Below are 21521 nucleotides of genomic sequence, written 5' to 3'. Positions count from 1 at the left end.
ACTGCACCACTATTTGTGGAGGAATGTGTTTCAGATCTAGTAGTGGGAATTTCCATGTATGGATATGGCAAAGGATTTGTGATTTCCATGAATTTAAAGTTAATTGCTGTATTATCACAGACAGATGTGTAGATGTTATTGCCAACATTCAATAATAGACCGACTTCATCTTGTTTTAACATCAGTTTACCAAATCTGCAGCACTAATCCCCGTTTTTGAAGCAACTGTTTCAAAGCAATAAGTTCACTGCAGTAATTGTAGTTGTCAACCACCCTCTTAAGCTACAGTTACTCTAGTTAAGAGAATAGAATCAGTTACATACTGTCGGTTTGGCCAAAACTGCCAACAGAGCAACACCACTAACGAACTCATTTTACTCATCAGTCAAAACAAAGCCATTGTTTTGTAAAAAGAAGAGTTTTATTTCATTTTTAACAAAGCCCAATACAGAGTCAAAGCAAAACTGGGGAACACTGGCAATCTCAATCCAATCGTTTTTGGGACGCCAACACCAAAGAGGAGCTTCAAATAAAAAGGACAACAATAAAAACAACAATACTACCCAGAAATGGGGTAAAGAAATAATGGTGCATGTTGTCAAACTTAAGAAAAATTGACAAAGGGAATCAAAATGTTCATGCCAGCAGCTGCTGAGGATCTAAATGTCAAATATGAGACACACCTGTTAACAGCTTTGGAGGAAGGGAGGGGAAGAAAAAAGGAAAAAGACAATTCCTATAAATGTGTTACATTTAAAGTTGTGAATGAGTAATTTGGTCAAATGTGTTAAACTAGTCTGTGTGTAAATAACGAAAATTGTGAATTAAAACTAAGCTTTCCTCCGTGGTTTGTACATGTAGACTGTTCCCAAGAGAACAAGTTGTGTCCAAGATGGAAATTAAAGTAAAGTGTCACGCCAACAAAAAACGGGAAAACTATCAAAATCAGATTCTGTTAATGTCTCTACAACTAGTTTTCTACAGATACGTTCAACAGGTTCACCTGACAGCTGTGATGACATGTTGAAGGGTTACAAAATATATTGTGAGTAATACAGTTTGTGATTTTTCACGTCATAGTTTACGTGGTCTGGCGCACTTGTATCGTGGACTTGTAAAAGCCAAATTTAGGGTGTGGGAATAGAGCACGTGGCTCTTTGTTTTCCTTCTTTTAGGGGTTATGAAATATTATGTTACCATCTGAAATGAGCCGATCCACCCATGTAAACACAGTGATTTTCTGATACAGAAAAAATAGTAAGTGTACAATGCATATTGATCTTTAATAGCAATATCCACCAGTTGAAAACACCAGTCTGCTTTGATATATTCTCATATGGGAACAAATATATTTTATAACAAAATAAATCTATACTGTTGTTTCTGTGATGGTAGATAAGGGTCGTACAATCCCATCAGCCTGACCTTCTTTGTCCGTTTTAACAAAGAACTGCATGTAGGCTTAGCTCTGTCGGAAATAGTACTTGTGACTAAAGCAGCTCAAATACTCAAAAGGCTCTGCCTGAGAAGAAAACATTAGTTTGAAGCCAAAAAAAAAAAAAAACTTTCATCTGTATACCAGTTGTTAAAGTAATTTATAATAAAGTATGTTTCTATCATCTTTAAAAATCATAAGCATTTTTTTTAAACTGTATCTTGGCATTTTGACAAAATATCCTCTTGGATATTTACACAGGAACAAAAAATACTTTTCAAGCACTAAACCAAGCTTATATTGTGGGTTTGCAACAGAATAAAACAATTCTGAAATAAAAATGGAGAAAGGTTTGCATAGCAGATCAGGATACAACTAAAGAGGAACAAATCCTTTTTGGTATGAGTCATGACTGCACATTTTCACATATGTACATGAAAGAATAGTCCATTCATAGTTTCTCCCTGCCCACAGTTCAAATCAAGTTTACGTATGCACTGTAATGCTCATCAGTGAGAAGGCAGAATGTGGGTACTTGTCCTCTCTGCTCTTCTAATAAAAGTCCATAGGAGTTTCTTTTCTTTTTTTTTTCAAACAAAAAAAAAATTAAAAAAATGAAACTTTGTTTTGTTTTTTAAAAAGTGCCATTTTGCTACATTTGTCAGCTGATCCATGGTCTGCTACTGAACAGTTAATACAAGCAAAGTGTTACACAGCCCTCCAATATCACAGAGTTTCCTGATTCTATGAGATTTGGTCACATGGACAGTCTCGCACACACACATGCACACAGACACACACAACAGGGGAAGAAGGGGAAAAAGGAAAAACAAAATTTGTAGCCGGTGAGTTCTGTTGCGATTTGATAATCCAGCTGGTAAAGCTTTTGGGAACAGGGGGAAAAAACAAAACAAAAACAAGCACCATAAGGAGAAGGCCTCAAATGTCCTCCGCTGGGCGAGTTCAGCAGTGTTCGCTCGATTCTGTGCTCCCACAAAAAGCAAAAAGGGAAAAAAAATCTACATTCAGACTCGCCTCAGGCTCATGGTTTAGGCAAAGTCACTGAAATGTTTCAGGCTTTGTTGTGTCTTTTCCTCCAACTTCAAGTCCGAGTCCGGCTATCGAAGCCTTAATCATGGTGGTCGAAACATGTCTCCAACTTCCATGGGGCCTTAATCGTCAATATGGATACGTCCGGGTCCTCATCGTCTCTGTTGAGCGTACACAGGGTACGCTAGTGTCACATTCAGAGAGTCATTGTGCTGGACCAAAGACGTGTGCTGGTAGTGAAGAACGAGTTCTTTTAATGAGTTGTACAGGTTATAAGGTTCAGCGAAGCCGTACCCTGTGGGGGTCTTGTTGATGACGCAGTGTTTCACCTCGCCGTCCACACTGCAAAGAGAGGACAGGAGTCACAACCTGCTCTGTGATGGTCTCCATCAACTTTAAAACTAGTTCATTCAGTGGTGGCTGAAGCCGTAACAGCAGGTAGACATTTCAACACTAAAACTACAATTCTTTGCTACGTAATAGCCAGATACATACACCACACTGCAGGCGTAGCATCCCGCTTTGCTGCTGTCTCGAACCAGGAATGTTCCGTCTCTCTTGCCCTGGAGGATCGCCTCCGCCTGTAATCGATTGATGTTGCCCAGCTTCCAGGTCCGCTCATCATGATGAGGAAGGTCTTCATCATCGTCCACCATAGAATATTGACTAAAAACACAAAACAAATATAAGTTGTCATGAAAAACGCACATTTTTTTGTCCAGCGAGTGGATGATTGACACTCGCTAACTTACTCTTCTGTGCTCTCGTTCTTGATTCCCAGCCACTCGTTGAGTTTTTTCTGCCTGACTCCCTTCTGGGTCAACCACCTACAAAGAGAAAAGTCATGGACATTAGAAAGCAGGACAGACCAATTTTGATTTCCCTCAGAGGGAAGACTAGTTTCCGATGTAGCCAGGATGCTGTTCAGGCATTGCACTTACATGAGATACTGGTCTCTGGTCTTGCGGAGCTGGATGAGGTCAGGCTTGATGCTGTTCATCCTCTTGTCGATCTCCCTGTAGTCTGCTGCCTGTTTCTTCAAGTCTTCTTCCAGCCTGCGCTTGCTGTCTACTATTTCACTAATCCTCGATTTCAACTTCTCGTAATTTCCCATGATCCTGGAAGGAGAGGAAAAAAAGGATGAGTTCTGAGCAGAGCAAGCATTTTGTTATCAGCTGATGCACAACAAAGTGTGGTCTGTTCTTACCTCTGAATCTCTTTTTCATTGCCTTCTCTCCTGAATTTCTCAATATACTCCTTGCTGTAGCGCTCTTGTGTTTGGCATTGCTCCTCGAATATTTTGATAGTTTCATTGAAAGCCTCTATCGCCGTCCTTTTCATTTGGATTTCCTGCGAGCAGAAGCACAGTGTTAAGCACTTGACCTACAAACACTGCAGTAACACTCTTGATGCTAGGTGTGGGATGGTACTCACCTGTGATGTTCTGGTGTACTCTTCATAGAGACGGTCGTACTCTTTGTTCTTTTCTTGGTATTGCTGGTGGTACTCGCAGAGCTTCCTGCCCACAGCTTCGATGTTGTCCTCTTTTACCACTTGATCCTGAAGAAAGAGTCACAGTCAAATGCAGAAAAAGTTGAGGTTCAACTGCTTTAAACACACAGGTGTTTTAATTCTGCTGGGATGCACTGAGCTGCCACCTCACCTGCTGGTGTTTAGACACGGGGTACAGCAGCTTGACGTCTAGCTTGGGGTTGTACTGAGCCAGGGACTCGTTGCGATAGTGGTTGATGAGCTCGACGACTGAGTTGAAGGTTAGTGGATCAGAGAAGCCATATTTGCCATCTCGATGGAATATCTTGATAAGCTTGTTGTTTCCTCCTTTCCTGTAGACGAAACAGCAGCAGCGGTTAAACCAACAGGTCACTAACTACAAATAGATAAACAGTCAATTTGAGGAAACAGAGGACAAGACACTTACCTCAAAGTCAGAGTGTAGTCTCCGTGCATTTTTGTAGAGGCGTCCCGCACCAAAAACGTACCATCTGCAGTGTCCCTCAGTTTCTCATTGACCTCCTCCCTTGAGATGTCTCCCCAGTACCATTCAGCATCTTGTAGCGCCATGTTGTTGTTCATACCGTTGTTAATCACAGATGTGGGCTTGGGTGGCTTTGGAGGTAGAGCTGCAGGAAAAGGCAGAGAACACAGAACGTAAATAAATCGACTACAATGCGATTAGGCTTATGAGTGTTTGTGTTAAAATAAAGCCGACTCAGAGCTCGAGATCTGGACATTTTAAGGCAGACTTTTAGGGGAACACTTGCACTGCCTTTAAAATGTTTACTTGATCTTCTTGTAAGTAAATAATTAAAAATTAAAAAAACTTTGCTCTTTGAATTTAGGCACATGTAGGCACACATGCTCGCTCTCATGTATTCTATTCCATGAATAGGGTTGTGGGGAAAGGAAGGGAAAAAAAAAAAAAGGCTTCCCATGTCCAACAGAGAGGCAGCATTGGTGAGGCAGTGGGAGGAGAACTGAAGCGTGAGTCAGGGAGAATGAATTTCATTCAAGAAATGGAGCCATCTATAAATATTTCCAGCTCCTAACGCAGCAGTGAAACCTTTTTCATGCAGGGAAAAAAAAAAAATGCGGAGAGAACAGCAGAAAAAGATGGCTGCACAACATTTTACAGTAAAATAGGACAGACTGAAATCCTAATGACCCTTTAAGCCTTTACCAGCAGGAAAGGCTGCGCTTTAACGCAGGATAACCAGATTCTCTTCTACCATCAGTAAATCAATTAAACTCTTAAAGCTGGAGCTCACCGTGAAGCTACCAGTAGCAGAGATAAGGCAGTCGGCTATTTTTAAACCCCACAAATCTGCACTGCCGTTGTTCGCTGCCACTGCATTCACAACCCTCCTGCTGCAATGGACCTTGCAGAACTTTGCACGCTGAAACCACAAGCACTGTGCACACAGCTACAACCGTGACATAGATTTCAAATGTTTCCATTCTGCGCAAATGCAACCTACCAATCCGACCACAGCGCTTCTCTGCATACTGCCTGCCTTCCAACCTGATCACACTTTGTCTCCAGATTACTAGAAATTTCTAACTCGTGTGAAGAAACCAGGCTTCTAAAACCAGAGCCAAACACCTCCACAGACAGACAACTTGCGCTGATCCAATCTCATCTCTGCTCCACACAAATACTTTATTACAGCCACTTAAACAAATACTTGAAAAGCCATTAAGGGCAGCTTGCTCAGTAACGTGTTACATCACTTACCACAGCCAATCACACAGGGGGTCTGTCACCAACCGCTCCTGCATCTTTCATTTCCTGTGAGCGATGAGGTCATTGTAAAAGTGTCGCCTTTTTAGTACACTCTAAATAGATAACTGAAACGATTGCGTCTCTGCATCAACCAGCACTGCGTCCCGGTGTGCATCCATCTGCGAAAGCAAACGCGCCGCATCTCTCTGCTAGCAGAGGAGAGAGAAAGGACCTGCTCCCTGTTCCATGCTTCTCCTCTGTCATCCTCTCGCTCTCTGTTCAGCTTGTCCACTTGCTCCCCTGCAGGTTACTCAGCCCCTCCTCCCCGCGAGTGTCGTGCGGACATTTAGTCCGTCCCACTGCTGGCACTCGTAAAGCCTACTCTGCTGCAGCAGCACGTACGCAGCTAAATTATAATGCCTGGCCCGGTCAGCGGCACCCAGAGCTCCAAAATACGTCTGTAATCCCACAGCGTGACGCTCAGCACGACAGGGATAGCTCCCTTGATTTCCTGAGTGAAATTAAAATAGCCCCAGTTCTTGGTAAAGGTAGAAGATTCAAGTGAAAGCAATCATTGTCCTTAGTTCAATTGAGGGACAGTTGGTGGAAATTTTAGACGCTTAAGTTATATAGTTCACATCAACTACAAATGAGGAAAAAAGAACAGGTTTTAATGTTTGAGTAAGACCTAAGTGAACAAACCTGTTCCACCGCACTTTGATAGAAAAAAAAAAAAATTCCCAAAGATACAACAGTGGATTTAAAAAGACTTTAACATCAACTAGCCATTGTCCACCATAGCTATAAACTACTTAAATGTTCAAGAGCCTCTTTTGTCTGATCTTAATGCAGAGGTTCATGAGCACTCTCCAAGTATGGCCCATAACTCATAAGCAGTTGCCCGAGGCAAGTTTGCTGCTAGCAAAGATTGAAGTCTTACTAAAACACAAACCTATAATTCCTGTTCTGTCTTTTCTAAGCTGTGACATTTGTGTCTTAATCTTACGCATGTGGCCCATTTCGTTCCCTGAAGGGAAACGCAGCAGAACACACAATGTTCCACTTTTGACACCTTTATAAGACAAGACCTGAAACATCAAACTTACGTTGCAAGTTGTGCATGTCTCGAGGAATCAGTTCTCTCTTCTTTGCAGCTTCTCTTTTATTCCCAAACAATAAAGTAAATCCAACAGAGTTAGTTTCAAGTCCTTCTGTAAAGCTCCATTTCATAGTTTAGACCAGTGAGTACATGGACGTGGTCTGTTTTAATTCTTAAAAGGTCACGGCTTTGTGTGCCTCTTAATGAAATCCAGGTAATCCGCTCGACGTGAAGCAGGTGCCGCATGCGACTGTCTCACTGACTGACTGCTCAGTTCCTGCTGAAGGTGCGGTAAAGGGCTGAGTCTCTCTGTCTTTCCCTTTCTGAGCCCTGTGAGGCGGAGGCCTGCTCACGTGTAGTCACAAAGTTAATGATTAGCAGGAGCCGCTCCAGTGTCGATGCAGCCTGTTCTGAAAGCAGCCACTTGTGCCAGCTGCGTTGGTTTGTGTGTCTCTCTATGCTCTTTGGTCACTCCCTCTTTCTGTTTGTAAAGGCGGAGGCGGAGGCTTGGGGGTGGGGAAGGAGGGGGGCAGTCTTATGATTAACTTGCAAAGTTTCAAATATTTGCTGAGTTGAGCACTTTGAGACAGGGAGGACATGTGGACATCCACTGAAGGGGGAGGCAAGTGGCCCTAGAACTACAAGCAGCCCTGAGTTAACAAGAAGTGCTCTGTGGAGCAGGCCGACTTTCCAGCCAACCAAATCTAAGTGGGCCTTTTGTCGCTTACTTAAAATAGGAACGCAGTAACTGGGAGGAGGCACACACACGCGCGCATACAGGTCATTCACAGAAATGCATGCATGTTCCGTACATGTGTGTTTAGAAAGTAGGTTATTTACCCGTACTATTTGCATTAGACAGGTGACTGAAACCAGTCTGGCCTGACTAAACATTGCCATGTGTTACACTGGGTACAGTCTTTATGGGTATGTGCAGAACCAACAAAAAGCATTTCAGGGTTTCTCTCTTGCCTGCCCGACTATTCAGTCAGCCATCCATCAAGCCTACAGCCAAAGAGCTCCCTGCAGGTGCAAATCACTGACAGCTGAGAGCAGACCATGCACAGGAGCGTTATAAATAGTCCTAACAGGTAATAAAAAGTTTAAGCAGCCACAGTCAGTGCTGGGCCTCTGGGCCAGCCAATGACACCGCTCCCAACTAGAGCTGTAAAAACAGAACTGCCATGCAATGCTCTGCTGTCTCAAATCACCAGACCAGCTTTGTCTGTATGCAGTCCACTGCAGTAACATGAACAAAACCAGACTTGCACGAATCTGTCATCTATACCGTTGGAGGCACATGCTACATAACAGCAAAAGCCAGAGGAGAGACGAAAAAATAAATAAAAATGTGCTCCAAGAACAACCCAGAATCTTACTGAAGATTTTACATCACATGCAAATTCCCTAATTTTCATATTCATGAGGCTGACAAAAATAAAGCTAGACAGAGAAATACTGTTCTAACACAAGTTGCTACTTTGTAGTCATTAAATTCCAGTGAGAACCTTTTACATAATACCATTTCATTGCATAAAAAAAGCATTTATCTGCAACATGGAAATATGCTAGCTCAGAAAGAAAACTTTTCATGCTTTACAAACTGAGCAGACCTAATTCAAACTACTCCACAAAGACTCAACTTAGAACACTTGTTTCTACTAATAAGCACATGCTAAAAAAATCAACTCGCTTTAGCGCCATAATATGAGTAACTTTCCAATCACTGGGTACTTTGTGGTTCCCTACAACTGCAGCAGCACTAAGTCTCGACCCTACTCTTCAAGCTATTAATAGCTTAGGTCTCAGTCAGTGCTGTGCACAGTCAATGCAGAGCATACATGTATGTTCTCCTTTCAATGTAAATCCTGCACAAGTTCCTTACAGCTTTCAGTTAGATCAGTAATGCAATGCACAACCATCCTTTCCATCTACTTTTCCTTTTTAACTGAATTCATTTTTTTAACCGTTTACTTTCATGCCCTGAGCACCCACAGTAGTAGGAACAGCACTTAGTAGTTTTGTGATGGGTGAAAAATCGAGCAAAAATACAGCAGTCAATTACCTGGTGCAGCTTGACTGTCACTCCACTCACTGGTCACCAGAACCTCAATGATCTTGATGTGAGAATCCAGACTGGGTTCACAACTGTGAGGGGGACAAAAAAGCAAGGTAAACAAAGTTTGTTTCAGAGCCAAGGTGACAGTCACTGCTGCTCTGTGCGGTTTTCAATCAGATAGCAATTCAGGCTTAGCTACTTTAATTGTGCAGCACAGCTGGTAAGCAGAAAGGCTCCAACCTACATCCGTGTACAGCTAAAACACATGAATGTGTGATACACTGCAGTGCATGTCTTGCCATTTCTTGACTAAGCCTGCATGCTTATCTGTCTGCTGACTGAGTGCCTATCTTTTACAAACCAAAATATGCAGCATAAGCCTTACACTCCCAATACCCACCTGGTGGCCTGTTGTCTGAAAAACACAGGGCTGAAGATCTCGCCCAGCGATCTGGCACTGAGCAGGTTCTTGGGACCGTTTTGGCACACTCTAGCAAAATGCCTTAGCAGACAGTGGAGAGTCAGCCAGTACTGGGGAGGCCGGCCTGGGGCGCTGGCAAAGCGACGTAGTAGCTGGGCACATTCCTCAGGATTCACCACCTCTGTTGAAAATGAGAATAGCCAAAACGTTCAGGAAGACAGGAGATAAAGTGCCCTACTTTAAAGTCTTCTGCAGTTAAAAAGCAGCACAAAATGAAAGCTCTCTTTACACAGTAAAGAAATGGAAAAAGGAGTCATGTGCAATAAAGACTTGAAAACCACAGAGACACTGTGTGGTTGACAATGAGCATAAGGTACACTGGCAGGTGATTGGCTGCTCAGAGATGCTAGAGATAAACTTTCAGGCTTGTTTTAGTTCCTATTAACCGCAGATATCCTGTTTCTGGCCATGTGACAGCAAGAGAATGCAGCGCGGCATAACACTGAGAATTTCTTCTTTTCCCCTCTGCTTGCAACAGACAGCAAGACAAAGGTTAAGAAAATGTGCTAAAATACACAATTAGAAATAAATACATAGATTTATATTTCTTATTTTCTTAAAGGACCCATAGACGTTTTAGAAAATAAAAGCTAATTTTACACAAACAAAAAAAGAAAAAAAGAAAAAAAGAAGTCCTCAGACACAATGGGTACTGATGAGGTCTTGTGGTTTAGTGTTCATGAGTACATGATGTTCAGCAACAGGGCACGAGTACATTACGTAAGCACTTTAGGCCAACCTGTACAGTCAACAAATGACCACTGAAACTGTGAGGGAACCTTCTGTTCTCACCTTTAGCACTGTGAACCATCTGAGCATATATTGCAGTGGGGATGATGGGTTGGGGAAGATCCTGCAAGTACCTACGCAGACCGTCACACAGGACTGGAAGCTCCAGGTGATCTAAGTCTGCAGATGGGGGGTCTGAAATGCAGAACGGCACAAAGACGCACGCTTGAACTCACTTCAGTAAAGTGAAACGTAGGTTTAACTATAGCACAGACTCTTCTGGGCCAACAGACTGTTATGCACACACTTAGAAATCTTTTTTTATGCACCCCAATCATTTTTTCCACTCAGACTTCCTCTTCATATAGGCTTATAAAACACATGATAAAAAGAGCTACTTACCACAATCAAAATACTGCCTGACTTCAAGTCCAGCACCAGCGGTAAATGTTCTATATAATGTGGGGTTATCCAGACCTACAAAATAATTAATGAAACATACTGTAGAAACATAACATGCCAAATAAATGCCAACAAAAATATGAAATTGATTCAGTCAAGCTCACCTTTAATCTCAATTGCTTCCAGCAGTTTGATCAAAATGGGTGGAGCAATCTCTGGAAGGGAAAACTGCTCCGTCAAGTCGGGCAAGCAGAAACCTAAAGATTTAAAAAATAAAATAAAATAAAATAATTTATCTTTTAAAATAAATAAAACAAGCAATTTCAGTTTGTGTAAACAGAGTGAAAATCCTCCCACCAAGGCTTAGTACAAATCCAGCGTCATACCTGTGAACCAAATTAATAAATATGCTGGCACCACACAATTTGCTAATAACAGTTGAATAATTACATTTTAGCACCCCTGCCCTTCCCAAAACACAAAAGCCAGCAAAGCAAGAAGAGAAAATGTTTCTACATCCAACCTATGCTTTCCAAATCAAACAACAACACAATCACAACCAAGACAATCAGTTGCCCTATGCTGTTGGCCGTTTACAAAACAGACACGGTTTCAAGGGGATTTCATTAAGCTCATTTCTTTGAGGTGAGTGCTGACAATGGCTGGTTTTACTTTCAAAACTGAGTCCCACACGGCAGAATTCAGTTACACCTTTTGGAGATTGTTCTATTTTTCACTCTTATGCTACTGTACCACAACGAATTCCCTTTGTAAGATCAAAAAAGTATCTATAGTTTATGTGTAACCACATAAAGATAACTGGCCAGTCAGTTAAATACAGTTAATCCTGTGATGACTGTTCGTGTGACCTTAAATGGTAAGGGGCTGCCATTCATCTGCACCAGCAAAGACAGATTAGATTCTTGACTCCTCAGAACTTCAAAGGAAGCAGGTACAAGACCAATGAAGTGGCTTCAAAAGTAAAATGTGAGTATTTATAAAAGGCTGTTTCAACAGGAGGTGCTGAGCACTGAAGCTATGGTTTGGCAGACCAAGGAACTAAGCAAATATCCTGTGATATGAGGTAAGCCAGGTCTGACTTCTTTTTTTTTTTTTTAACTTATTTTTCCTTCAGAACTTTGCACCCAGGTGTGGACATGAAAGCAGGAGGGGAGTTGGCAAATCTAAATAAAATCTTCGCCAAGGCATATTTTGAAAAGGCTTTTTTCATGAAAGGCTCAACTGTTCAACATCAGGTCTGCAGTTTCAAAATGCTGCAAAACTATGAATGGGACCCTTTCTCTTAACATTTTTTTTTCTTTCCACCTAAAAGTGATTACTTTTTTGAATCAGGCATTAAAGGCCAAGTACTGGTGTGGCTAATACATAGACGCATAGGGGTTATTGAAAAGCTACCCTTTTGCATGAAAGAGGGTTCAGTCAGTTAAATAATAAATTCTGAACCACATTCTCTGGCTAGGGCAGGACCCAGGCTGCCTTGTTGTGTGTCAAGTACGTGTATTAGTAAAGCCTTTCAAACCAGAGAACACACAAAAATCCACTTTGGACAACTGGTCATCTGGAAGATGTTATTGGAAATACAAACTGAAAGGGAATGGAGGGGGGAGGAAGGTTTCTCAGAAGTTAGTGTTCCATCTCAGACTTTGCAAAGTTTCCTGAAATAGAGATCGAGACATGCAGTGCAGCCATCACACACCTTGGAAATGTAATCTTTCTCTCAGACAAGATATCCAACACGATCTTCCTTCTACAGCCAAAAGGTTTTCTGAGAAACCAAATTCACAACCTGAAGTTAAATTTAGAACACCGACCCACCCGCTGTCACAATGTTCAAAAAGCACATGACAGCACGATGCCTGGAATTTTTAAACAATAAATCACAAATATGTGTAAGGAACAAGCAAATTTTCACACATTTACTTAGACTAAAAAGCACTAAACACTTGAAAATGAATAATACATTGATATACAAACAGCTGCTCGTACTTCTGCACAGCTTGGAAACAAACCAAAAAACAAGGAGAATCTTCCAACTGATCCTCCAGCCTATTTATTCCTACCACAGTCAGCCTCTGAGGGACACGGGTCAGGAAGGATATAGAGTTGCTTCTTGGTACTGTCGACAATGTGATAGTTTCGGCACCAATGGAATTGTATCAAGTAGCCGAAGAAATATGGCGGAAATGCTACAAGGTATCAGTGATGATTTCTGAGATGCCTTGGCATGAGATCAAGGCTCAACGTGCCCATACAGGCCAAAACACAGAAACATAAAGGGGAAAGGAAAAGAAAGAAGAAGAAAAAAAAAGCCCACCTCCAACCTATAATTGACGTGTTCATGGAAGGCAAATTAATTCTAGAAAAACTTTGTAAAAATTGGTAATGAGTAAAAATTGGCTACAGTAAAAGTTATCCATTTCTTTTCTACTGCACATAGGTATACCTAACTGTAATAATGGCACAAGATGAATGCAGGTTCTGCAAAACTCCTTACTGTAGCTTATGCAAACTGAATCTCCAACTCTCTCTGGAAAGGTAATTTTAATCCTATTAAACAAACAGGGCCCTCTATGTTTTACAGTAGCATTACTGCACTATTAACACAATGTGCTGGCATTTTTCTGCATTTACAACAGCTGACTGGCTACACTTCCTCAGACTCTCTCCAAGACTTGAATAGAAGCTGGTTTCTGTGGTAACTAGGGTATGGAGACAGAGGCCCCTTGGACGTGCCTCTACACGTCTGCATGTTTGGCAGACCTCATGATATCCCCCAAGGCCTCAGCCCGTCAGTAGTCAGTTAGACAACCGCAGGTTGAGGAAGTTGATGCAGCTGCCACTTGTTCTGCTGTGGTGTGGGGAACAATCTGTCCGGTTCAAACGGCACGTCTGAGCTGAAAGGACTGGGCAGAACAGAGCTGGGGCACTACCAGTGCACTAAAGATAGCGCTCACTTTGGATAAATTTAGAAGGCCTGCTCAGGCAACCAACGTTTTAAGCCTATACATTTCTTCTCGTCTGGAAAAAAGGTCTAGCCAAGGCACATTGGTGATAGATCACCACCTAACACATTTTAAAGTAAAAATTGTGCAAAATGTACAAAATAAATTCAAAGTTGTTTGTCTCTACAGTAGCATTTAGTAAGACTAGGTGCAGCTAGTTTATAGTATTACCAAAACCTAAAACCTTTGCAATGCCAAATTCTCTGGATTTTCTGTTGGCATGGGCAGCACTAACATGTCTGAGCATGACTGTGCTGAATAGTGAAGCCCTGAGCTGAATTAGGAAAAAGGGCAGGCAATGTCTCCTCCTGCAGGCTGGAAGATGAAGTGCAAAAGCAAAGTAACAGCCAATGAGGAGACTGTTGCTACAGCTTGGCAATTAACCCTATGAAGCACAGAGCATCAGTGAATCGCAAAAGTAACGCAAGCAGCCAGTTTCCTAATGCGAGATCAAATTTAAGAACCAATGAAGCCTCTCACATCATATTAAAATAAACCAACTCCAAATCTGATAACTTAAATGGCTTGAGCACAATTGTACAACCTGCACTACTGCCCCACTTTAAATTATAAAGTAAAAATGGATGATTAAACAATGTCTTCATTCAAAGATTAGCCACTTTCAATGTGAACTAGCTTGTAATAGTGCACGGATTTATTAAAACCACAGCTACAGTATATTATTTAATTTGAGAATATATTTAAGTTATCAAAAGGTCAAATCAAAACAGAACTAAAACTTTTTATTTTTGTTTGTTCTGATGCAAAAGCCAAATGTCACCAGGGACCATAACTATCATAATCAAATTATTTTTGTTGGTTGGCAAATGACTTATTCAAGAACTTCACCAAGTTGGCCTTGAGCGTTTCCAAGAAGAGGTCATCTTAGTCTTGCACCTCTAATAGTACGAAAGTGGGGCATATCATGATCGCTGCTTAACCGCAATAGTTTTGAGATATGCAACTGCAAAGGCTCTTTTTCTGATGACACATTAAGAGGCACAGGAGGGAAAACACAAATATAGCAATTCTTGCCTTAACAGAAGTGACCGGGACTTCTGATGCAAAACAATGCAAACATACTTCCAGGACAGATATAACTGAATGGAGGAGATGATTTATTGTGTCCACTCCTTAATGCAATGCAACATCTCCAGTGCAGAAGAGCTGCCCGCACACCACACACACAACTTTCCTGGCACTAATGAAATTGTGTTACTCTCCAATCTCACCTTTGTTTAATTGCACCGAGTCTGTCTGTCTGCTTCTCCCTGCCTTATTTGCTTGCTCCATTTCTTAATCCTGCTAGCAGACATGCTCCGACTCCCGTAAAGAAGATTTGGCAATTCAGACTTCAGCCTCTGAACGGCCTCACGCAATAAAACAGTTATGCACACTTTGATGCACACAAGTCTCCCTTGCTTAAACACAGACTTTTTTTTTTTTTTAATAAATCTGTTATTTTTTGAGTCCTAGTCTTTTTCCCTGTCATATACTGAGCAGCAGCAGAGTTGTCCCCTTAACTGTAGTGTCTATAACCTCAGTCTGACATTCTCTGAGGCAGACAGAAGGGGAAAAAAAAATAAATGTCATGTCTGGCACATCCACAGAGATTAAGAACAGGTCACCATTCTCCCCCCCCCCCCCCCCCCCCCCCCCCCCCCCAACGTCACTGTTATTTAAAGCAGTTTAACAGTTTTAAGCAATGCTTGAAATTCCTCTTAACTTTACATTTTAAACCAACCAGAGGAAAAATTAAATGCAAACAGTTATTGAAGCTACTACATTATTTGTCTCTGCATCATATATCAGTTTACAATACAAACCATCCATGGAGAAGGCTACAAGAAAAAAAATTGATGAACACTAGATGGGAAAGGGTAGCTGGTTAATACAGACTAAACTTTAAAATGAAGGGACTGCTCAATAGTAAACTGATGACAAATGGAAAAACTAAAAATGTGAGGGGAAAAACAACTTTGCCATCTTGGGTTTGAATCGGGATGCTAAAACAAACAAAAACACAAAACTAACAAACCCCCTTTCTTTAAGGACAGTCAAAACTAAATTTTATTATATCTGCAATTTAATGATGTGAATGCAAATTTCCTTTGTCACGTGGGCTGCTTTAAACACACTGCATGTGACAAGGCGCCCCTCCCCATTCTGGAAACTATGACAAGTCATAATATATTTAAATCCAGCTCAAGTCTGAGATTCACAGGCACTGGATTTGTCACTGACACGCTTCTCACCTCTGACTAAAGCTTTTTTTTTTTCTCTCCTCTCAACAGCTTCTAAACATACTAATATTCCACCTAGTACAAAAGTCAAATATATTTCCTTTTGCCAGCAGCTTGTCCACTGATAACAATGACAGCACAGAGCAATCGCTAGGGTGCTATTCATCCTCCACCCATTTGTTGTATAGTTGTATTGTGCGTCGAGTTACAGCAATCAGCACTTAGCACAATACAGATTCATCACAAAGGTACAAATCAGTCCACTATGCAGTCTGTACGTACCCCCAACCACCAAATTCCTGGCCCCAGCTGCCTTTAGTCCCACAGAGGAACACTACATCAGAGCAAACTATCACACGATAAACTTCTGCTGTGCTTATTCTGCTGCTGACTTGGATGGATTTAACAAACTGTGACTGTTCTCTGGACAAATGAAAAGAGTATGCCAATTTGAAACCTACGCCAAAGTCATTACATGTATAATTTAAGAGAAAAGTGAGCTCTTAGCGGGGGGGGGGGGAAGCTAAAAAAATGACACTACCAACAGAAAGTGTATTCAATCTAGCAGATGTCAGCCTGAGTGCTAAAGAGGCCCCGAGAAGGAGAGCTGCATTATCTCAAACTCCAGCTATGCAGAGTGCTCTCCCTGAAACGTCTCCTCTGTACAGGCTGCACTCAGCCTTCCAGTAGCCAGCACAGATGCTCCATTAAGTACATCCATTACTAGTTATAAAATCCACATTTCATTTTTTGGTAACCAAAAAAGTCTGCATACACACCAGGAGGCATATTTAGCAGAAAGCTATAAAACATTTCACTGCTTTTTTTTTTTTTTGGATAAATCCCACGTACCATAATGTGCACATGAAAACTTCAAACATACTGATAAGGCTCAGACAAGCAGGGGAACACAGCCCGATGCCATCAAATATATCCTTAAACAAGACCGAGCGTGTAGGCTGTACCTTGTGATAGCGTGCAGAGCAACAACCGGTTATTCATACTTATCTAAGTATGAATTGGGAAAAGAGGGGAAAAAAAATGCTCATGCTGGCCAACAGATGGGAGGAGAAAAATAAAGTAATTACACACTGAAAACGCCGAGGTTAATATTAGGCCATAACATAGTCGCTGTCTAAACAATTTTAACATGCAACGTGCTTGTTGGGCATCAGGAATTACACAATTGGCTACAGACTAAAAGTAGCTACTTGTATTTTTTCTTTTAGTACTACTCTGACTCAGTTAGCTTATTTGAAATTCCACCTCAGTTACTTCTTTTTCACCATTAAAAGATACATACTAGACGTGAAAGGTGCGAGAAGTTTTTAAACTTTGAGAATTTCAGTTTGGGAACCAACTGTGGATTTTTTAAATTAAATCAAATAAGCAAATGGAGCTCTGAGCTGGTTATTTGCTTTCCAAGTTCCTTCTGCTTGGCAGCACTACACATGTATATTCAGTTAACTGAGAGGCCTAGTAAAAGGAGCAACACTTTAATGTTTATTTTTTATTTTTTTAAGAAAAAGAAAGGCTGAGCGCTGGAATGAGGACTAATAGTTTCCCAGCCCAGCCCTTTAGTCTCTCTCTTTCCCTCTCCACATCTGCTGCACTCATGTAAACCCCCCCTGTGGCTAAGGGAGGAGAGGCCCCTTTCCAAGCCCTCCATTCTCCACCCTTTTCCTGGGACCAGAGCTGATGGTAGGAGCTATCAAAACATTAAAAAAAAAAAAAAGAAAAGAAAAAAAAGGAGGAAGAAGGAGAAAAAAAATCTCGAGTAGGAGGAAGGGAGCAGGATCCCTTGGTGGTGGGCAATAAATCACAAACACTCCGAGCACAAGACCCTCTTCAAAGCCCCCTTGAGCATGCAGATCCCAAGCTCCTCCCAAAGCCCGCAACCTACTCCAATCCCAGCTGCAGCCCCTCTGCCAAGCCCCCAGCTCCACTTCAGCCCTGATCCTCATGCACCCATCCTGAAACTAGCACAGGGACTCTCTTCCCCTTTTACCCACAACTCTGGGCCCTTTCTCCCTCCCCCCCCCCACCCAGCTCACACCACCACCCAGGACACAGCAACTTTTCTTCTCTCAGTGCTACATTTACACTTGGCAGTGCTGCCACTCAACCACAACACATCCATTCAACATATGCCCCTTTTTTAACAAAACAAAAAAAAAAAACCCGAAAAAACCCCCCAGAAAAAACAAGAAAAACAGCTCCTCATTCGCACTGTAGACCACAGCAAAGAATTTCACAATAGCACCACAAATGGCCTAAAAACTAGAAACCTGGCGACTACAGCTGCTCTTTAGGTGAGCAAAAAGCTTCAAGTGCACATTAACACAAGCCACAGAGTCTTTAAAAAGACGAGTTTTAACTGCAGTTCATAGTTGCGGCCTGAGCTGTAACACTGACTCACATTTCAAAGGGTCATTTTGAACTGCAAACATCTCGAAATAATTTTTTTTTTACCCACAAAAAAAATAAATAAAAATAAAATAAAAAAACATATGGAGATATCCCCCCCACCAAAATATTTCAGCTATAACTTAGATATTCTGTGATGTTAGTAATATGTGATTGATATTTTTAGAGATTTAACAAGGTGTTTAAAATAAGATCAGAAAATGATTGGTTACATTGCTTAAAAAAAAAAGTAAAGTAAATTATAGTTTAAATGATGACACAATCGATCAGTTTTGCTTGAGCTAGCTTAACTGCTCCCCTGCTACCAGTGTATACACTGAGCTACACAGGCTTCTCCACACTGGTACGCAAATTGCATTCCCTTAAGATGCAGTTTGAGGACAAAAATGGATGATCTCGGCTGGTAACATATGGCTTGCAGAAAATGCTCTGGTGTACTATATCCAGCATAAACACCAGAGCCCGTGTCCTCTGGGACTGAGCATGGTTCACATTCAGTGCAGCTGTACCGCACCAGGCAGAGTTGTTAAACAAAACCCTGTTTTGCAGCATCAGCATCCTGCTGATAACAGATTCACAACTCTGACTTGCTAAGGTTTTACTTTAACACTTAACTAGTTGTCTGTGTCAGTGGACTACCAGAGAATGCACAAAGCGACATAACAGTTTGGGGGGGGGGGGTGTTTAATATTGCTAACATCAGTTTACACCCTCAGGATTTTAATACATTCAAATTGTCACAATTAATAATAATGTCAAGACAGATTATGAAAACTATTGTAGCTTAAACTAGCAAGATATACAGATAGCTCATGCATGTGTCCCCTTTTTCGTACCGAGATCACACTGCCGTGTATTATGCTGGTAATCCAGAAAAAAATCCCTTCAGAACTTTGAGATAAAGGAGAACACCCATGAATTTGATACCAATAAACATGGTTTAACAGTTCTTGTTTAAACTCACCTTGTTCTGAGTCCGAGTCCATCTCTGACTTGAAGGAGGAGGCTGGAGCTACAGGTAAGGGTCTCAGGGGCCTTGGCTTGGGTGTAGGGGGAGAGATCCATTTCTTCCCAATGTACTCTACATAGGTGCCAGGAAAGTCCCCTTTTTCCTGAGTGGTCTCGTTAAAGCCTGGCAACCAGCCAATCTCATCTGGCCGCTGCTCCAGGCCATCGGTGACCCCAAGAGCCACCAGCTCTCCTTTGCTTACCAACAATATATCCCCAACATGCAGATCAATGTCCTCCTCCCTCTCTTTTTTATAATCATAAAGTGCTCTGTACTGATACCCTTCAGCACTCATATTTGTTTGTTTAAAGTTCACTTGTAAAGATGAGTCTGTACCAGTCTTGTTATTTTTAAGGGGTTTTTTTTCTGAGTAACTTAAGCCCAGCTACTCATTTGCTGGTTGAAATGGCTGTTGTTCCAACAAAGCTACAATTTATGATTTTACAGTGAAAACAGTCTCTAGCTTGTCTTCATTCTTTCACAGTTCCCGTCTCTCGCGAATAATTTGCAGCTCTCTTGGTGTGTTGCCTCGCAGTATGTACCCATCAGTAAATGGCCTGCAGCCGTGATCTTGATAATGCTGCCCAGACCTGTAAGATGAGAGGAAAGAGCATTTACAACAGGCAGCACAAGACTATGATGGGCTCCTTACAATGCCCAATGTGAACAAAATATGTTATGCCAAGATTTTACAATATAAATACTGTAGAAGTCTGCAACTTCTCACAGTAGGCCCACAGTATACAGTAAATACATTTAAAATGCACACTTTTATAAGGATACGCCATAATGCATTTGTGGCCCTACTTTGCCACATGGCTTCCAAATCATGTCTGCAACAGTTCTAATGCGTGTCATCACTGACCCACTCAGTATTTTTTATTTTATTTTATTTTTTTTTAAATCAGCTGCCAACAAAATAACTATTAAAAAGTAAATAATTTACTTTAGAGTAGACTCCATATTGATGACAGTGTAGTTTTATTGGAACATTTACAGTTTCTGGCACACTGAAATCGACTTCTCTGCTGCCCTGCCAACATATAGTGGGCTAGCGTTAGCATTATACTTGACAGCTTTATTCTAATGCCGACAGAGTTATATAAATAAATATCACCCTTACTCATAGGTTTAGAGTTTTAAAACGCGCAGGGAGCGAATTTGTGCGTTTAAAAACGCATGTATGGGTCCAGTTTATTCTGCTGGCGGCTTTACAGCCCTGCGGTGCAACTTTACAGCCGCTGCAAAAATGTCGGGGGAGTAGTCAGCTAAGTTAGCTAGCCAACATCAGCCTGCTGCTAAACTAAACCACCACCTAATTAGCTATCAGCTAGGGGAAAACAGGATAAGGGTTTACTAAACGTCTCTATTTAAAACCAGAATCAGATAGCTTAGGCTATTAGCAAGGTTAGAGTTGTAACGAAAAAGTTAGCAGAACAGGGAATTGGAAAAAAAAACTTTAATGAAAAGAGGAGTGCATGTTAAACCGAGGATGATGATGAGTCGGTTTAAGTAGTTTTAAATAACTCAACAAAATGTAAGTACTTAACAAGAACACGCTTTAATTCTAACTTCATAAGAAATAAATTCTTTGTAGCGAGGTTAAAAACACTGGAGAGCAACAACTTACTCGTACACGGATCCGCAGACGAATGCAACGAGCCCTCTTTCTTCCACACTTAAACACTTCCAATTCGTTATTAAGCTTAAGATTTGCGGTGTGCGAGGATTTAATTGCAGCCGTTGGTGGATCTCTTACGCGCACGGTTGAAAAAGAAAAACTCTCGGCTCGACTTTAAATCCGATTTAATGAGAAGAACAAAATGTTACGACCTACACCCTGCCGACGTGACGGTACAGCTTCACCATCCAGAACAAATGTTCCCTTGAACGTCGCCTCTACGGCCAACAAGGGGGCAAGCACAGAGCGGCATCTCATTGGTCCATCTTTCTGTCAATCAAAAACGCCTCATAATCTATCCAATCGTATTCCTGCTGTGGTGGGCACTCCCCTCTCTGTATACTCTTGCAACTTGAAACACCTGTGGAAATTACATAACTTTTGCACGCAGTCCTACCGTTACCTATGTTCTGTTGGCTGGTGAAATTAAACATCTAGCATATTATTTCCAGAGCTTTATGATTTTAAATCATGCACACTAAAACAGTGTGAAACTAAAGCATAAAAGAGCAAAAATATATTGGGCTGGCTATATTCTTTATTGTCTTATTTTTAATCCACATCTTGAACCTGAAAACTGATATCCACTGAAAGATATAATTGGTATGTGGTAGAGTCACCATAGTTTCACTTTTTTGTTTC

General features: G+C 41.4%; 1 protein-coding gene across 3 annotated transcripts; it reads right to left on the bottom strand.

Annotated features, from left to right (window-relative positions):
• Positions 1–399: 399 nt before the first annotated feature.
• Positions 400–21072, bottom strand: pik3r1 (phosphoinositide-3-kinase, regulatory subunit 1 (alpha)). 3 transcript variants are annotated; one of them, XM_006796884.3, is made up of 15 exons: positions 20829–21072; positions 19154–19788; positions 10661–10753; positions 10497–10571; positions 10158–10289; positions 9285–9486; positions 8891–8973; positions 4425–4626; positions 4149–4329; positions 3920–4045; positions 3693–3835; positions 3427–3603; positions 3238–3312; positions 2981–3151; positions 400–2827 (listed from the first exon to the last, which is right to left on the bottom strand). In XM_006796884.3, exons 2-15 carry the CDS (start codon positions 19491–19493, stop codon positions 2638–2640), a joined length of 2190 nt encoding a protein of 729 aa, XP_006796947.2. In that variant the 5' UTR covers positions 19494–19788; positions 20829–21072; the 3' UTR covers positions 400–2637. The 3 variants fall into 3 exon arrangements, with proteins under 3 accessions (XP_006796947.2, XP_035766240.2, XP_006796948.1); XM_035910347.2 differs by having other exon boundaries at positions 21032–21048; XM_006796885.3 differs by lacking the exons at positions 8891–8973; positions 9285–9486; positions 10158–10289; ... (2 more) ...; positions 19154–19788; positions 20829–21072 and adding an exon at positions 6833–7450.
• Between the last annotated feature and the right edge of the window lie 449 nt (positions 21073–21521).

Source organism: Neolamprologus brichardi, chromosome 7 (assembly GCF_056152115.1).
Source record: "Neolamprologus brichardi isolate AB-2024 chromosome 7, ASM5615211v1, whole genome shotgun sequence".
NCBI classification, from domain to species: Eukaryota; Metazoa; Chordata; class Actinopteri; order Cichliformes; family Cichlidae; genus Neolamprologus; species Neolamprologus brichardi.
This window is presented reverse-complemented; position numbering and strand designations above follow the sequence as displayed.